The sequence below is a fragment of the Macaca nemestrina genome, chromosome 20 (assembly GCF_043159975.1).
Source record: "Macaca nemestrina isolate mMacNem1 chromosome 20, mMacNem.hap1, whole genome shotgun sequence".
Classification (NCBI taxonomy): Eukaryota; Metazoa; Chordata; class Mammalia; order Primates; family Cercopithecidae; genus Macaca; species Macaca nemestrina.
The window spans coordinates 56,615,018-56,632,742 of record NC_092144.1 but is presented as its reverse complement, the minus strand read 5'-3'; the positions used below and the strand labels follow the sequence as shown (position 1 = coordinate 56,632,742).

Here is a 17,725-nt window from a genome sequence, read left to right as displayed (position 1 = left end):
CCACAGACAGAGTAGCCCCGAGGGCTGCTGTTTACCCATTTTTACGGTTATTTCTTGATGATATTCTAAACAAGGGGTGGATTATTCATGCCTCCATTTTTTAGACCATATAGGGTAACTTCCTGATGTTGCCATGGCATTTGCAAACTGTCATGGAGCTAGCTGGTGGGAGTGTAGCAATGAGGACGACCAGAGGTCACTCTCATCGCCATCTTGGTTTTGGTGGGATTTAGCCAGCTTCTTTACTGCAATCCTTTTCATCAGCAAGGTCTTTTTGACCTGTATCTTGTGCTGACCTCCTCTCTCATCCAGTGACTTAGAATGTCTTCACCTTCTGAGAATGCAGTCCGGTAGGTTTCAGTCTCATTTTACCCAGACCCTATTCAAGATGGTGTTGCTCTGGTTTAAATGCCTCTGACAGATGGAGGAGGCTCACAGGGAAGCCCTGGGCTTGGAGGCAGAGGGAGGGGGGAACCAAAGGAGGGTCTTTTTTTTTTTTTTTTTTTGAGTCAGTTTCACCCTTGTTGTCCAGGCTGGAGTGCAATGGCTCGATCTCGACTCACCGCAACCTCCACAACCTCTGCCTCCCGGGTTCAAGCGATTCTCCTGCCTCAGCCTCCCAATTAGCTGGGATTACAGGCATGCGCTATCATGCCCAGCAAATTTTGTTTGTTTTGTTTTTGTTTTTGTTTTGAGACAGAGTTTCGCTCTTGTCGCCCAGACTGGAGTGCAATGGCATGATCTCAGCTCACTGCAACCTCTGTCTCCCAGGCTCAAGCGATTCTCCTGCCTCAGCCTCCCAAGTAGTTGGGATTACAGGCACCCGCCACCACGCCTGGCTAATTTTGTTTTTGTTTTTTTTTTGTATTTTTAGTAGAAATGGGGTTTCACCATGTTGGCTAGGCTGGTCTTGAACTCCTGACTTCAGGTGATCCACCTGCCTCAGCCTCCCAAAGTGCTGGGATTACAGGTGTGAGCCACTGTGCCCGGCCCAAATTTTGTATTTTTAGTAGAGACAGGGTTTCTCCATGTTGGTCAGGCTGGTCTCGAACTCCCGACCTCAGGTGATCCACCCACCTTGGTCTCCCAAAGTGCTGGGATTACAGGCATGAGCCACCGCACCTGGCCTCAAATGAGAGTCTTAAGTGGTTTTTGCAGGAAGGAGGGGTGAGGCAAAGTAAGCAGGGTTAGCACTTTCAGTGGGATGTGGGCCATAGGGGCTGTCTCTTGTTGTCTAGAACCTGTCCCTGGGGCGACTGGGGCAGGTGAATGGTGACCCAGAATGTGAAAGCCCAATAAAGGAGGCAGTTGGGGGCGTGGGCTCTGGATTGGTGGTTTTGCTTTTGAAGAGCTTGTTCAAGGACAAGTTGTTTACTAAGTCTAGGAATTGGCTGGCCCTGGGAGGAGCAGTCCCTCTGGGGTCGTCATGGCCCCAGATGTTAAAACGTCAGGTGCAGAAAATACAAGACATGGTCATACAGTGATAAATACAGCCTGTGGATAAATATCTAGGGAGCCAACAGTGGAATTGCACATGAAATTCCTCTCATCAGCTTGCTCACTAGGCAACCTGCTAATTAAGGCAACAGATGCCTCTGTCTTGTGTGTGAAGGTTTGGAGGCAAAGAGTCGTGTGGGACATGTGGCCTGGGTTCAAGTCCTAACTCTTTTTGTTTGTTTGTTTTTTGAGACAGAGTCTCCCTCTGTTGCCTAGGCTGGAGTGCAATGGTGCCATCTCGGCTCACTGCAACCTCCACCTCCTCCCAGGTTCAAGTGATTCTCCTGCCTCAGCCTCCCAAGTAGCTGGGATTACAGGTGCCTGCCACCATGCCTGGCTAATTTTTGTATTTTTAGTAGAGGCGGGTTTCACCATATTGGCCAGGCTGGTCTCGAACCCCCGACCTCAAATGATCCACCCACCTTGGCCTCCCAAAGTGCTGGGATTACAGGCGTGGGCCACTGCGCCCGACCCAAGTCCTAACTCTTTCACTTCCTGGGGCATGAGCCTAGGCAAACCACTTCATGTTTTTATACCTCAGGTATCTTATCTCTAAAATGGAGATAGCAGTAACCTATTTCACAAAATCTGAGGGAGAAGTAAATATATACAAGCAACTTAGCAAAGAGGAAGGAAGCTGTTAAATGTTGGTCCCTGCAATCCTGGGTCCAGTGATAATTTGTTTTGTGTTGACATAGAACATGTTAGCCTGTTTTTTGTTTTTAATTTTTTTAGCTTTGCAGTGAGCTAGCCTGGTTTTATAAAGACGTGCCCAGCTTCCTCAAGAGAGGGGTCCGTTGTCCATGTGCTAATAAAAAGTTGTTTTGGAGTCTCAGACACCAAAGGCAAACTGGTGACTACTCCAAGGTACTGCCCCTCAGGAGACAGAACCCGACTGTGTCCCAGCATCAACAGGGGACGTGACAGAGAAGACATCAAAAGCTTTGGAGTTGCACAGGCAGACCTGGGTTCAAATCTTGGCTCTGTTACTAACTAGCTGTGTGACTTCAGGGAGGTGACTTTACCTCTCTGGGCCTCAGTTTCTTCATATGCAAGGTGGAGCCAATACTACCCCTGCCATAGGAATCTTTGCAGCAGAGAGTGTCCATCTTGCATTGAAAACATTGGCTTGGCTAGGCACGGTAGCTCAGGCCTGGAATTCCAGCACTTTGGGAGGCTGAGGTGGGTGGATCACTTGAGGTTAGTAATTCGAGATGAGTCTGGGCAACGTGGTGAAACCACATCTCTATTTAAAGTATACAAAAATTAGCCGGGCATGGTGGCGCACGTCTGTAGTCCCAGCTATTTGGGAGGCTGAGGCAGAAGGATTGCTTGAACCTGGGAGGCAGAGGCTGCCATGCCACTGGGAGGCAGATCATGCCACTGCTCTGCAGCCTGGGCGACGGAGCAACACTCCATCTCAGAAAACAAAAATAAAAACTCAGGGTTGGCAGACGTGGTGGCTCATACCTGGAGTCCCAGCACTTTGGAAAGGTGAGGTGGGAGGATCACTTGAACCCAAGAGTTCAAGACCAGCCTGGGCCACATAGTGAGATCTTGTCTTTATAAAAAATCAAAAAATGAGGCGGGAGGCTCGGTTGAGTTCAGGAGGTCAAAGCTGCAATGAGCCACGATCGTGCCACTGCACTCCTGCCTGGTGACAGAGTGAGAGCCCGCCTCACAGTAAAAATGAGAAAAAAAAGAAAAAAAGAAAAAATAACATAGGCTCTGGGATATTTATAGCAGCTTTATTTCTAAGAACCAAAAACTAGAAACAACTCGATGGCTGATGACAGGTGAATGAATAAGCAAACTGCAGTGTGTTCATGCAATAGAATAAGACACAGCAACAAAAAGGAATGCACTGGGCAGGCGCAGTCACCCTCCCAGCACTTTGGGAGGCTGGGGAGGGTAGATCATGAGGTCAAGAGATCGAGACCATCCTGGCCAACATGGTGAAACCCCATCTCTATTAAAAATACAAAAACTAGCTGGGGGTGGTGGTGTGCACCTGTAGTCCCAGCTACTCGGGAAGCTGAGGCAGGAGAATCGCTTGAACCCAGGAGGCAGAGGTTGCAGTGAGCCGAGATCGTGCCACTGCACTCCAGCTTGGTGACAAAGTAAGACTCTGTCTCAAAAAAAAAAAAAAAAAAAAAAAAAAAAAAAAGGAATGAACCTCAGATGCACACAGCAACATCAGTGAACCTCAGAACCGTTATGTGGAGTAAAAGAAGTCAGACCAAAAAGGAGACACACTATACACTTCCTTTTATATAAAACTAAAACACAAACAAACAAAAAACACTATAGGGACAGAAATCAGAGCAGTGGCCGGGTGCAGTGGCTCACGCCTGTAACCCCAGCACTTTGGGAGGCTGAGGTGGGTGGATCACTTGAGGTCAGGGATTCGAAACCAGCCCGGACAACACGGTGCAAGTTTGTCTCTACTAAAAATACAAAAATTAGCTGGGCATGATAGTGCATGCCTGTAATCTCAGCTACTCCAGAGGCTGAGGCAGAATTACTTGAACCCCGGAGGTGGAGGTTGCAGTGAGCCGAGATGGAGCCACTGCACCCTAGCCCGGGTGACAGAGCAAGACTCGGTCTCAAAATCAATCAATCAATCAATAAAATAAAAACACCACTTCCAAGGTGCCCGTCACCCATATGTAATTCCCGGGGCGCAGGACACTGTACAAGAATTCTTTCGCTTCAGGGATAATTATTCCTGAGAGACAAGGTCACAGAATAAAATTAGCATGTTTTAATTTGGAATTGCCTTCATTGGAGTCACGGGAATTGTGGCCACACAGTTAGCTCTGTATTCATTTTCTGTGGCTGCTGTGACACAGTACCATATATTAGATGGCTTAAAACATCAGAAATGTATTCCCTCATGGTTCTGGAGGGCAGAAATCCAAAATCAAGGTGTTGGCAAGGCTGAGCTCCTTGCAGAGGCTCCAGGAGAGGAAACTGCTTGCGTCTTCAAGCTTCTGGTGGTTCCAGGAGTTCCTCGGCTGTTGACTGCATCTCTCCAGCCTCTGCCAACAGGGTCATATCCACATCACCTCCTCCACTCTGAATGGCTTTGCCTCTGTGTTATCTTCCTTGACCTCCTTTTTCTTTCTTTCTTTTTTTTTTTTTTCTTTTTCTTTTTTTTTTTTTTTTTTTTTTTTTTTTTTTTTTTGAGACGGAGTCTCACTCTGTCACCCAGGCTGGAGTGCAGTGGCGCGATCTCGGCTCACTGCAACCTCCACCTCCCGAGTTCACGCCATTCTCCTGCCTCAGCCTCCCGAGTAGCTGGGACTACAGGCGCCTGCCACCACGCCCGGCTAATTTTTTGTATTTTTAGTAGAGATGGGTTTTCACCATGTTAGCCAGGATGGTCTCGCTCTCCTGACCTCGTGATCCGCCTGCCTCGGCCTCCCAAAGTGCTGGGATTACAGGTGTGAGCCACGGCGCCCGGCCCTTGGCCTCCTTTTTCTAAACTTTTTTGGGATAGGGTCTCATTCTGCCACCCAGGCTGCGGTGTAGTGGTGCGATCATGGCTCACTGCAGCCTGGACATCCTATGCTCAGATGTTCCTCCCACCTCAGCCTCCTGAGTAGTTGGTACTACAGGCGAGCACCACCACATCCAGCTAATTTTTTGTATTATTTTTGTAGAGATGGGGTTTTGCTGTGTTGCCCAGGCTGGTCTTGAACTCCTGGGCTCAAGCGATGATGCACCTCACCGAGTGTGGAGATTGGGGCCAGGCACGGTGGCTTCCATCTGTAATGCCAGCACTTTGGGAGGCTGAGGCAGGAGGATCGCTTGAGCCCAGGAGTTTGAGATCAGCCTGGAAAACATGGCGAAACTCCATCTTTACAAAAAAATTAGCTGGGTGTGGTGACATGTGCCTGTAGTCCCAGCTACTTGGGAGGCTGAGATGGAGGTTAGCTTGAGCCCAGGAGGTTGAGACTGAAGTGAGCAGAAATCGTATCACTGCACTCCAGCCTGGGTAACAGAGCAAGACCCTGTCTCAAAACAAACAAATAAACAAACAAACAAAAAGTGTGTGGAGACTGGAATCTAATAAACCTGAGTGATTCAAAGCTTGGCTCTGCCACTATCTAACTGCGTGACTTTCTTTGGACTCAGTTTTTTTTTTTTTTAATCTGAAAAATGAGAGTAACACTTGCTTAGGGAAGGGTTCTAAGGACCAAATGAGAAAGTGCACAGGGCCAAGGATAAAGTAGGTGCTCTGTAAAAATGAATTATTATCAGTATCACATTCCTGGCTTGAAGGAATAAAGATGGAAGCTGTCGTAACAAAAGAAAACAGACTGGCAAACACTGACACAGGACATTAAGCAAAAACACATTTTTATAGTCATAGATCTAGTGCAATTCCCAGCATTCATTCAGTTAATAAATATTTGTAGCTCCTACTTGAAGTGTTCTAGATCTGAGACTTCAGCAGTGAACAAACCAGACTCATATCCCAGACCTAATGAGATAGTATTCTAATAGGGTGAAACAATAAATAAGAACATACAAATAGACCCAGCGTGGTGCCTGTTGCCTGTAATCCCAGCACTTTGAGACCCAGAGGCAGGAGCATCTGTTGAGGCCAGGAGTTCAAGACCAGACTGGGCAACATAATGAGAATACCTCTCTATAATTTTTTTTTTTTAAATAGCCAGGCATGGTGGCACACACCTGTAGCCCCAGACACTCAGAAGGCGGAGGTGGGAGGATTGCTTGAGCCCAGGAGTTCGAGGTTACAGTGAGCCATGATCATGCCACTGTACTCCAGCCTGGGTGACAGAGTGAGACCCTGTCTCAAAGAAAAAAAAAAAACAAAGTGGTAAGTGCTGTGACGAAAACAATTTAGGATGATGGGGAAAATAAATCTCTGTGAGGTAAATTCTAAAATTAACATAAAAACAAACAAAAAGCAGGGTGCAGTGGCTCACACCTGTAATCCCAACACTTTGGGAGGCCAAGGCAGGTGGATCACCTGAGGTTGGGAGTTCGAGACCACCCTGACCAACATGGAGAAATCCTGTCTCTACTAAAAATACAAAATTAGCTAGGTGGGGTGGCCTCTAATCCCAGCTGCTCTGGAGGCTGAGGCAGGAGAATCACTTGAACCTGGGAGGCGGAGGTTGTGGTGAGCCGGAGATCACGCCATTGCACTCCAGCCTAGGCAACAAGAGTGAAACTCCATCTCAAAAAAATAAATTAACACATACACTAATGCAAGCATTTTTTTCTCTGGAAAAATACAGAGATGTTTAACCGGTTACTTTTTGGGGTGAGGCTGGAAGGTGGGGGGTGGGGAGAAGAATTCACTTTTGAAAAAAATTTACCTTTCTGTAACTTTTGCTTTTTCTGACCGTGTATCTCCCCCTTTTTTTTTTTTTTTTTTTTTTGGAGACAGGGTCTTACTCTGTTGCCCAAGCTGGAGTACAGTGGCACTATCTCAGCTCACCGCAACCTGTGCCTCCCTGGTTCAAGCGATTCTCCTGCGTCAGCCTCCCTAGTAGCTGACATTAGGGGCGCCCGCCATCGTGCCCAGCTAATTTTTGTACATTTAGTAGAGATGGCGGGTTTCATCATGTTGGCCAGGCTTGTCTCGAATTCCTGACTTCAGGCGATTGCCTGCCTAGGTCTCCCAAAGTGCTTGGATTACAAGCTTGAGCCACCGCCCCGGCCTGTGTGTCTCTCTTTTTTTTTTTAATGGCAACAAAATGTAGCTGGGTAGAGGGATTTCAGCCATGTTTTCTCTTCCCCATTTTTTTCCAATTTTCCATTTCTTTTAAATAAATGCAAAAGTGAGGCTACAATTCTCGTTTTTATTCTTTTATTCTGTGATGACTGGAGAAGGGTCTCACCTGCCAGAGATCTGTGCAATTAAAAAAACCCACAGCTGAACCGCTCAGGGTCTGGCAATTTTTTTTTTTTTTTGAAAGGGAGTCTCGCTCTGTTGCCCAGGCTGGCCTGCAGATGGGCGATCTCCGCTCCCTGCAGCCCTGACCTCCCCGGCTCAAGTGACAGGCCCACCTCAGTCTCCCGAGTAGCTCGGACCACAGGCGCACAACATCATATCCGGCTATTTTTTTTTTCTTTTCTTTTTGAGATGGAGTCTTGCTCGTCGCCTAGGCTGGAGTGCAGTGGCGCGATCTCAGCTCACTGCAAGCTCCGCCTCCTAGGTTCATGCCATTCTCCTGTCTCAGCCTCCGGAGTAGCTGGGACTACAGGCATATCCGGCTAATTTTTAAATTTTTTGTAGAGATCGGAGTCTCGCTATGTTGGCCAGGCTGGTCTCCAATTCCTGGGCTCAAGCGATCCTCCTGCCTTGGCCTCCCAAAGTGCTGGGATTACAGGTGTGAGTCACCGCCCCCGGCAGGGGGTTGACAATTTTTACAAAAATGTGGAACATTTGGGATTTTCATGTCTAAGATTATCCTCCTTGCGTCTCTCTCTGCTCCCCCACCAAATAAAAAAAAAAAAAAAAGAAAAACAAACAAAACGAAAGCCCTTTTATGACTACAAAACCCAAACGTCTCATCTGAGAGGTCACCACTTGGAAGGCACTGTCATGAGCTCTCAGACTTGCGATTCTTTAACCAGCATTCCTGAAACCTAGGTGTCCTTAGGATTTTTCATTTTTTGGTTTCTACAAACAGCTTTTCAGGGAAGCTGGCTTTGGGGACGAGGCCTAAGGGAGGCACCAGAGGCAGAAAAGAGGGGCTCCTGCCGTCCTCCGTGGGGTCCCCACCCCCACTATCTCCCTGCAGCCTCCGCCTCCGCTTCCATCCCACCCGCTTAGCTTTGACCCGCTCGGAGGAGCGCGTCCCATGGTTGCCATGGAGACCGCCGGACTGCGGAGGCCACAAACTGCAAGAGGGAGGGGAGGGGCGGGGCCGTGGGAGGCCCGGGGGCTGAGCGCGGCGGCTGGGACCCAGCCAGGGAGAAAGAGGAGAAAAATCTAGCGAAGCCCAACGACCTGGCTCTGCAAGAGAAAAACAACCTGAATAAGCCAGTAATTCTGAACAGGCCGCTCGCTGAGACCTTAACTTCCCCTAAGCCCCACGTATCTTTTCTTACCCTCTCGCCCGTCTCTTTTTCCTCCGTTCCCTCTTTAAAAATTTGCCTGGCTCCTTTACGAGTTAAATAAGATAACGTTTATTTATTTATTTATTATTTATGTATTTACTTATTTGAGACGGAGTCTTGCTCTGTCTCAAGCTTGGAGTGCAGTGGCGCGATCTTGTCTCACTGCAACCTCCGCCTACTGGGTTCAACCAATTCTCGTTCCTCAGCCTCCCCAGCTGGGATTACAGGCAGGTGCCACCACGCCCGGCTAATTTTTGTATTTTGTTTGTTTCGTTTTGTTTTGTTTTTTGTTTGGTTTTTGAGACGGAGTTTCTCTCTTGTTGCCCAGGCTTGAGTGCAATGGCACAGTGTCAGCTCACTACAACCTCTGCCTCCCAGGTTCAAGCGATTCTCCTGCCTGAGCCTCCCGAGTAGCTGGGATTACAGGCATGCGCCACCATGCCAGGCTAATTTTGTATTGTTAGTAGAGGCGGGGTTTAACCATGTTGGCCAGGCTGGTCTCGAACTCCTGACCTCACGTGATCCACCCGCCTCAGCTTCCCAAAATGCTGGGATTACAGGCGTGAGCCACCGTGCCCGGCATTTTTAATTTTTTTTAGTAGAGATGGAGTTTTGCCATGTTGGCCAGGCTGGTCTCAAACTCCTGACCTCAGGTGATCCACCGGCCTCAGCCTCCCAAACTGCTGGGATTAAAGGCGTGAGCCATGGCGCCCAGCCTGAGATGGAGAATTTTCAAAAGAGTAGAGACAGATGGGACCTAAGTTTTTAAAAGATGCCCCCAGCTTCTGGGTGGGGCCTGGATTGCAAGCAGTGATGGGGAGGCAGGGAGCCCAGTGAGGGGGATTTGTACACATCCAGGCAAGACAGCCTGCAAGTATTATGGCTGTTAAGGGGTTAAATGGTTCAACGCATTTAGGAGAATGAGATTAGCTGTGTCTTTAGCGTCTGCTACTGTTCATGCTAGTGCCCAAGATCTGGTTCTAATATTAGATCCACCACTCGGAGCTGTGCAACTTCAGACCGGCCTCAGTTTCCCCATCTGTAAAAAGATGATTGATGGCACTGGCCTTATTACCATGTACCTCTCAGAATTCCTAACAAGGAGGCCTATTCAGCATATCTCTTGATGCCTGGTTCCAAAGATGTGGACCAATGCTAGTCGCAAGTACTGTAGCAGGAGGAGCTTCCGACAAAACCCCTCAAACACCGGGTTAAGGAAGGATTTGGCTTTATTCGGACGGGAGCTTCAGCAGACTCGTCTCTCCACTGCCGGGAGCTTCGGTAGACTCGCGTCTCAAGAACCGAGCTTACTAGCATTGGTCCACATCTTGACTGTGTGTGTTTTTTTGTTTGTTTGTTTGTTTTTTACGTGGAGTCTCGCTCTGTTGCCCAGGCTGGAGTGCAGTAGTGTGATCTCGGCTCACTGCAACCTCGGCCTCCCGGGTTCAAGAGATTCTCCTGCCTCAGCTTCCAGAGTAGCTGGGACTACAGGCACATACCACCACACCTGGCTAATTTTTTTGTATTTTTAGTAGAGACGGGGTTTCACCACGTTAGCCAGGATGGTCTTGATCTCCCGACCTCGGAATCCGCCTGCCTTGGCCTCCCAAAGTGCTGGGATTACAGGCGTGAGCCACCATGCCCGGCCATCTTGACTCTTTGGTGGGCACAAAAGGCAGACTATTCTGGATTCAAATCCAAACTCAACCACTCCCCCTGGCTGTGACCTTGAAAGAGTGGTTTTATGTCCTTGGGCATCAGTTTCTTCAGCTGTCTAATGGGAGTTGTACTCATGCTACCAGTCTCCTGCTGTAGCAAGGATTTCCTGAGTTCATTCATAGAAAGCACTGGGAATGGTGCCTACTACACAGGAAGCGCCTCATAAACCGTGCCTATCCTTAGCCATCTCATTCTTTTTTCAAAGTTGCAAAATATTTCACTGTAAGATACTACCATAAAATAGAGGCAGTATCTACTCATGAACTTTTAGGCTTTTTTGTTGTTGTTTATTTGTGGGGTTTTTTTGGTTTTGTTTTTTGGCTTTTTTTTTTTTTTTTTTTTTTGTTTTGTTTTTTTGAGACAGAGTCTCCCTCTGTTGCCCAGGCTGGAGTGCAGTGGCGCCATCTCTGCAACCTCCACCTCCCGGGTTCATGCCATTCTCCTGCCTCAGCCTCCCGTGTAGCTGGGACTACACACGCACACCACCACACCCGGCTAATTTTTGTATTTTTTGTAGAGACGAGGGTTTCACCATGTTGGCCAGGCTGGTCTCGAACTCCTGGCCTCCAAGTGTTCCACCCGCCTAGGCCTCCCAAAGTGCTGGGATTACAGGCATGAGCCACCGCGCCTGGCTATGAACATTCAGGTTTATTCATCCACTCAAAAATATGTAGAGCCCTGACCTACTGCCAAGCGTCACAGGGGGAGTGTTGCAATAAGATCCCGGTACCCATTTCTCTACCCACGCGTCTGGGTGTACGGGTACGGATAGTCGCGTGAATTTAAAATGCTAATCTATGGTGCCAGTGGCTCTCAAAAGGTAGAATCCACTGGCACACCCACCTCCAGGACTTGGCTGGAAACTTGTACATTTCGGATGGCAGGTTTGGGAACCGCTGCCTTTCAGCAAAGGTGCTGACGTGGGCCACCGCCGCTTCGCTGGGAAGCAATGGGCCCAGCTAGGCCCCAGGCGCGGCCACACCCCTGTGGGGGAGGGGAAGGAGGCTGCCCCGAAGGGAGTGGACAGCCCCCCTGTCAGTCTTCCAGAGTCTGGGAGTGTAAGATGAGACGGGGGAAGGTGGGCCTCATTCTGGCGGAGGGCAAGGAGGAACTTCCTGCTGGTGCGCTCCACAGTGCAGAGCCCTAAGCGCGCGGGCTGGCAGGCTGCGGCGCGTCAAGGTCAGCCTGGAGCTGGGTGGTGGCCTGCCTGGGGGCGGGGGACCCTACTGGGGGGCCGGGCTGAGGCCTCTCAGCGCCTCCGCCATATTGAATAGCCTCGACTGGACCGTCTTTGTCTGCGAAGTCCTCTCCCAAGTTCCAACCGCGTCCCAGGGGCCTGGGGCAGGAAGAATCGCTGGCAGCCCGCGCGCCCCAACTTGGAGCTGGGACACCACGTTTCCAGCTTGGAGTGGGCCTTGAACCTTGGGACTGACCTCGCCCCCGGCTCACGTAGGCATCCTGGAAATTGATTCTCCCAAGTCCTTGGTGGAGGAGTCGGACTTGGTCAAGACTGGACTTGTTGCAGGAGAAGAGATTGGAGGCGTTGACTCGTCCCTGGCTGGGGAGGTGAGACTCTGCGGTCAGCGTTGCTGGGACTCCCCCCATCCAGTCCCTCCCTCAAGACTAAGGGATACAGTAGTTTGTTGGGGCTCTTTGCTCCCTCACCCCAGATATCACCCTGGAGATCTTAAAGACTCTCGAGAAAAGCCACGTGGGGGGCTGGTTCCCCTGGGGCTTCCTCCCGTCCCCCGACTGCCTCATTCTTTGGAGCGTCCCCGATGTCTGCAAAGATGTGGATTTGGACGTCCTCGTGGAAGCCCTAAAACCCGTGGGAACATTTAAGAAGATCGGCAAGGTGTTCCGCAAGGAGGAGGACTCCACGGTGGGGATGCTGCAGATCGGGGAGGACGTCGACTATTTGCTCATCCCCCGGGAGGTCAGGCTGGCCGGGGGCGTCTGGAGAGTCATCTCTAAGCCTGCCACCAAGGAAGCAGAATTTCGGGAGCGGCTGACCCAGTTCCTGGAAGAACAGGGCCGCACCCTGGAGGACGTGGCCCGCATCATCGAGAAGAGCACCCCGCACCCGCCCCAGCCCCCCAAAAAGCCCAAGGATCCCCGAGTGAGGAGGAGAGTGCAGCAGATGGTGACTCCTACGCCCCGGCTGGTCGTGGGCACGTATGACAGCAGCAACGCCAGCGACAGCGAGTTCAGCGACTTCGAGACCTCCAGAGACAAGAGCCGCCAGGGCCCGCGGCGGGGCAAGAAGGTGCGCAAAATGCCCGTCAGCTACCTGGGCAGCAAGTTCCTGGGAAGCGACGTGGAGAGCGAGGATGATGAGGAACTGGTGGAGGCATTTCTCCGGCGACAGGAGAAGCAGCCCCCCGCGCCGCCTGCCCGCCGCCGCGTCAACCTGCCAGTGCCCATGTTTGAGGACAACCTGGGGCCTCAGCTGTCCAAGGCGGACAGGTGGCGGGAGTATGTCAGCCAGGTGTCCTGGGGGAAGCTGAAGCGGAGGGTGAAGGGTTGGGCGCCGAGGGCGGGCCCCGGGGTGGGCGAGGCCCGGCTGGCCTCCATCCCAGTGGAGAGCGCAGGGGTATCCTCCGGCACCGATCCCGGGGATCCTGTGGAAAATGTGGGAGATGTCTGTGCCCCGCAGGCCTCCCCTAGGCGATGGAGGCCCAAGATCAACTGGGCCTCGTTTAGGCGCCGCAGGAAGGAGCAGACAGCGCCCACAGGTCAGGGGGCAGACATCGAGGCTGATCAGGGGGAAGAGGCTGCAGATAATCAGAGGGAAGAGGCCATAGCTGACCAGGAGGAAGAGGCTGCAGGTAATCAGAGGGCAGGGGCCCCAGCTGACCAGGGGGCAGAGGATGCAGATAACCATAGGGAAGAGGCTGCAGATAATCAGAGGGAAGAGGCCATAGCTGACCAGAGGGAGGAGGCTGCAGGTAATCAGAGGGCAGGGGCCCCAGCTGACCAGGGGGCAGAGGCTGCAGATAATCAGAGGGCAGAGGCCCCAGCTGACCATAGGCCACAGGGTGCAGATAACCTGAGGGAAGAGGCTCTAGCTGACCAGGGGTCAGAGGCTACAGATCCTCGAAGGGAAGAGGCCATACATGACCAGAGGGAAAGGGCCCCAGCTGTCCAGGGTGCAGGTAATCAGAGGGCACAGGCCCGGGCTGGCCAAAGGGCAGAGGCTGCACATAATCAGACGGCAGGGGCCCCAGGTATCCAGGAAGCTGAAGCCTCAGCTGCCCAAGGGGCCACAGGAACAGCTTCAGGAGCCAGGGCCCGGAAACAGGTCAAGACAGTGAGGTTCCAGACCCCTGGACGCTTTTCGTGGTTTCGCAAGCCCCGGAGAGCCTTCTGGCACACTCCCCGGTTGCCAACCCTGCCCAAGAGAGTCCCCAGGGCAGGCGAGGCCAGGAGCCTCAGGGTGCTGAGGGCCGAGGCCAGAGCAGAAGCTGAACAGGGAGAGCGAGAAGACCAGCTGTGAGGTGAGGGCTAGAGACAGCCCACGGGCCCTCCCTACAAGCGTGGGAGAGAAAGTTGCTCTTTCTGCCTCTGAACTTGAAAGTGGAGTTGGAGTGCTGCCCACATCTCCACCTTACAACCCTCTTTATTCTCTTGTTAAAGTTTTGTCTCATGCGTTGATTTTTAAAAAATTTTTTAGAGACAGGGTCTCACTCTGTTGCCCAGGCTGGAGTGCAGTGGCATGATCACTGCAGCCTCAAACTTCTGGCCTCAAGTGATCCTCCTGCCTCGGCCTCCCAAAGTGCTGGGATGACAGGTGTGAGCCACCACACGTACCACCTGATAAAATATATATATATATATATACACACACACATATATATACTGATTCCTTGTAGCAACCCAAAAAATGTAAAGAAAGAATTCGATACAAGGGGGTTCTGTCACCTATAGTTTTAATTTCCTCAAATGCAACTCAAGGTGCTCAGCTTGATAAAAGGAGAGCGGGAGGGCAGGGGAGAAATTGCCTGCTTTTCCTGTCCCTTTTTTGCCTGCACACTTAACGTGGACTGCCTCCTTGGACTTAAAAAGAGGACTTGAGCCAACATGCAAATAAAAAAACATTTATGAACTGGTTTCTTAGCTTTGGACTTGGCAACTGACGAATGCTCTGGGGGTGACCCGGCCCTTCCTGTCCGTTCTACTCCCATCCTTGAAGATGGAGACACCTGTGTTTATGTTGTCACTTCACTTGCCATCCTCATGCCCCTGGACTCTGCTGCTTTGGAGGGGACAGGGCCCTTGGTTTGCATACCTCTCCCGATCTTGGTTGTAAGGTACAGTAAAAGCATCTGAAAAATGCGTTCAAAACACAGATTCTGGGGCCCTCAGCATCAGAGATGTGGATTTGCTAGCGGTGCCTGTGTGGCTCTGAATTCTGTTTGCATCAAGCTTCCAAACATCTGGGCAATTCGGCCATTGGACACATTGAAAACTCATTGCAATAAGAAAAGGCCTAAAAGAGGGGCTGTGGTTGGCCGGACGTGGTGGCTCACACCTGTAATCCCAGCACTTAGGGAGGCCGAGGCGGGTGGATACAAGGTCAAGAGATCAAGACCATCCTGGCCAACATGGTGAAACCACCACACGTACCACCTGATAAAATATATATATATATATATACACACACACATATATATACTGATTCCTTGTAGCAACCCAAAAAATGTAAAGAAAGAATTCGATACAAGGGGGTTCTGTCACCTATAGTTTTAATTTCCTCAAATGCAACTCAAGGTGCTCAGCTTGATAAAAGGAGAGCGGGAGGGCAGGGGAGAAATTGCCTGCTTTTCCTGTATGGTGGCGCGATCTCGGTTCACTGCAACCTCCGCCTCCCGGGTTCAAGTGATTCTCCTCCCTCAGCCTCCCGAGTAGCCGGGACTACAGGCGTGTGCCACCACACCTGGTTAATTTTTGTATTTTTAGTAGAGATGGGGTTTCACCATGTTGGCCAAGCCTGTCTTGAACTCCTAACCTCAACTGATCCGCCCACTTCGGCTTCCCAAAGTGCTGGGATTACAGGCATGAGCCACTGCGCCCAGCCAACTGCTTCCTATGATTGGGAAGAAATTGGGTTGCTAAGGCCCTGTGGAGGTTGGGAGGAAGCTGGGGGCCTCTCTCTGTATTGCCTTGTGTCCCCACAACCCCCAGCAGTGAAAAACAGCAAATGACCAGACTCGAGCCTTGCTGAGGGCAGGAGAAATGGGAGTTCATGGAGGTCCAGGGGCCAGTCTGTCGTCCTAACTGGTTGCAGGCCTGGCCTAAGTTTCTTACTTTTTTTCTCTGGAAAGTAAAGAATTGTATCCCACCACCCTCCTTTTGTCTTTCTCTCTTCCACGCTCCTCCCTCCCTCCCTTCCTTCCCCTCCTTCCCCTCCTTCCCCTCCGCTCCCCTCCCCTCCCTCCCTCCCTCCCTTCCTTCGTCTTTCTCTTTCTTTTTCTTTCTCCCTACCTCCCTTCCTCCCTTTCTTCCTCCCTTCATTCCAATTTTCCTTCCTTCCTTCCTTCCTTCCTTCCTTCCTTCCTTCCTTCCTTCCTTCCTTCCTTCCTTCCTTCCTTCCTTCCTTCCTCCTTCCTTCCCTCCCTCCCTCTCTCCCTCTCTCTTTTCTTTCTGTCTCTCTCTCTTTCTCTCCTTTCTCTTTCTCTCTCTCTCTTTTCTTTCTTTCAAGGCAGTGTCTGGCTCTGTCACCCAGGCTGGAGTGCGGTATTGCAATCACGGCTCACTTGCACTCTTGGGATCAAGCGATCCTCTGGCCTCGGCTTCCGAGAGCACTGGGATGATGGGAGTGAGCCACCGCGCCCCACCCCAGCTCTTTTCTGAGTGGAGTGGTTACTGCTGGTGCTGCTTGCTGCCTGGCGTGCTGCATGGCCTTGCTAGAGCCCTTTTGTGCATGGTGGTGGATACTTGGCCGTGTAGTCCACGGCTCACAGCCTCAAGAATGAGGCTCTGGGGAAAATACAAGCTGTGGACCTCACCTGGAGGGGAGGCTTTGTAGGTGCAGGGAGGCGGAGAGGCTGAGTGGGAAGGTTCTGGTTGGTGGTGGAGAGGGAGGCTGTCCTTTGCTGCGGCCCACCTCAGAGGGCAGAGGTACGTGACCACAGGGACCTGGCCTGCCTAAGGAGCTAGAAGGTAAAAGAACAGCAGAGACATGCTCGGAGGGATTTGGAGACCGGAGGAGCAAACAGCAGAACGCAGGAAATGAAGACTCAGAGTGAGTTTCTCTGCTCCTCCTCCCTGCAGCGCCCAGAGCTGTGGGCTGTCTCCGGGGAACAGCGGGGGGCCTATGAGAAGGAAAGCGGTGTGGACCCCAAACAAGTGGCAAGATGGATTTAACATGGAGTTGTGTGGATTTCACAGACATCAAGCAACACTGGGCCAGTCCCTCTCACTGCCATACACGTGTGTACACACATACACATGCACAGTCGGACCCAGGCACGCAGGCACAGCACATACCACAGACACATGTACACACACAGGCACCACTGGCAGACCACATTCACCAACAGACATTATGATGAACCTGCCCATACATAGACACAGACACGGACACACACGTGTAGCACACACACGTACTCACAGAGGCACACAGATCCACTGCTCCGGGAAGGCAACCCCCACACACCCACAGACCCATTCACGCAAACACTGCCGTACTTGCAAATGCCAACGTGTTCACTCACTCAGGACACGTCACACACTGCTAGATGCCATTGGACATTTTGATCCCCTCAGCCACATGGGCACACTCACATGTTACCACACAGAAACTCAAACGCCAGTCAGTCACAGACAGATGCTTGCAGAAACAGTCTCACACCCGGGCGCGGGGGCTCACACCTGTAATCCCAGCATTTTGGGAGGCCGAGGTGGGTGGATCACCTGAAGTCGGGAGTTCGAGACCAGCCTGGCCAACATGGTGAAACCCTGTCCGTTCTAAAAATACAAAAAATTAGCTGGGCGTGATGGTGCATGCCTGTAATCCCGGCTACTCAGGGCTGAGGTAGGAGGAGAATCGCCTGAACCCGGGAGGCGGAGGTCGTGGTGAGCTGAGATTGCGCTATTGCACTCCAACCTGGGCAACAAGAGTGAAACCCTGACTCAAAAAACAAAACAAAACAAAAACAAACAAACAAAAAAACAGTTTCACACCGTCTCCCTAGGTTGGTTTGTTTTAGAGTCTCCATCACCCGGGCTGGAGTGCAGTGGCACGATCTCAGTTCACTGTATCCTCTGCCTCCTGGTTCAAGCGATTCTCACGCCTCCTGAGTCTTATTTGTATACCCGGCCATCCCTGGGTCTTATTTGCATAGCCTTTCTGGGTGGCCTTGAGGCTTTGGGCAAGTCTGTCCCCCACTGAGTCAAAATTTGT

At 51.2% G+C, this 17,725-nt stretch overlaps 1 protein-coding gene across 1 annotated transcript; it reads left to right on the top strand.

Annotated features, from left to right (window-relative positions):
• The first annotated feature begins 11,285 nt into the window (after positions 1-11,285).
• Positions 11,286-14,425, top strand: LOC105478579 (coiled-coil domain containing 8). The gene has a single exon (XM_011736034.3). It carries the CDS (start codon positions 12,209-12,211, stop codon positions 13,814-13,816), a length of 1,608 nt encoding a protein of 535 aa, XP_011734336.2. The 5' UTR covers positions 11,286-12,208; the 3' UTR covers positions 13,817-14,425.
• The last annotated feature ends 3,300 nt before the right edge of the window (positions 14,426-17,725 follow it).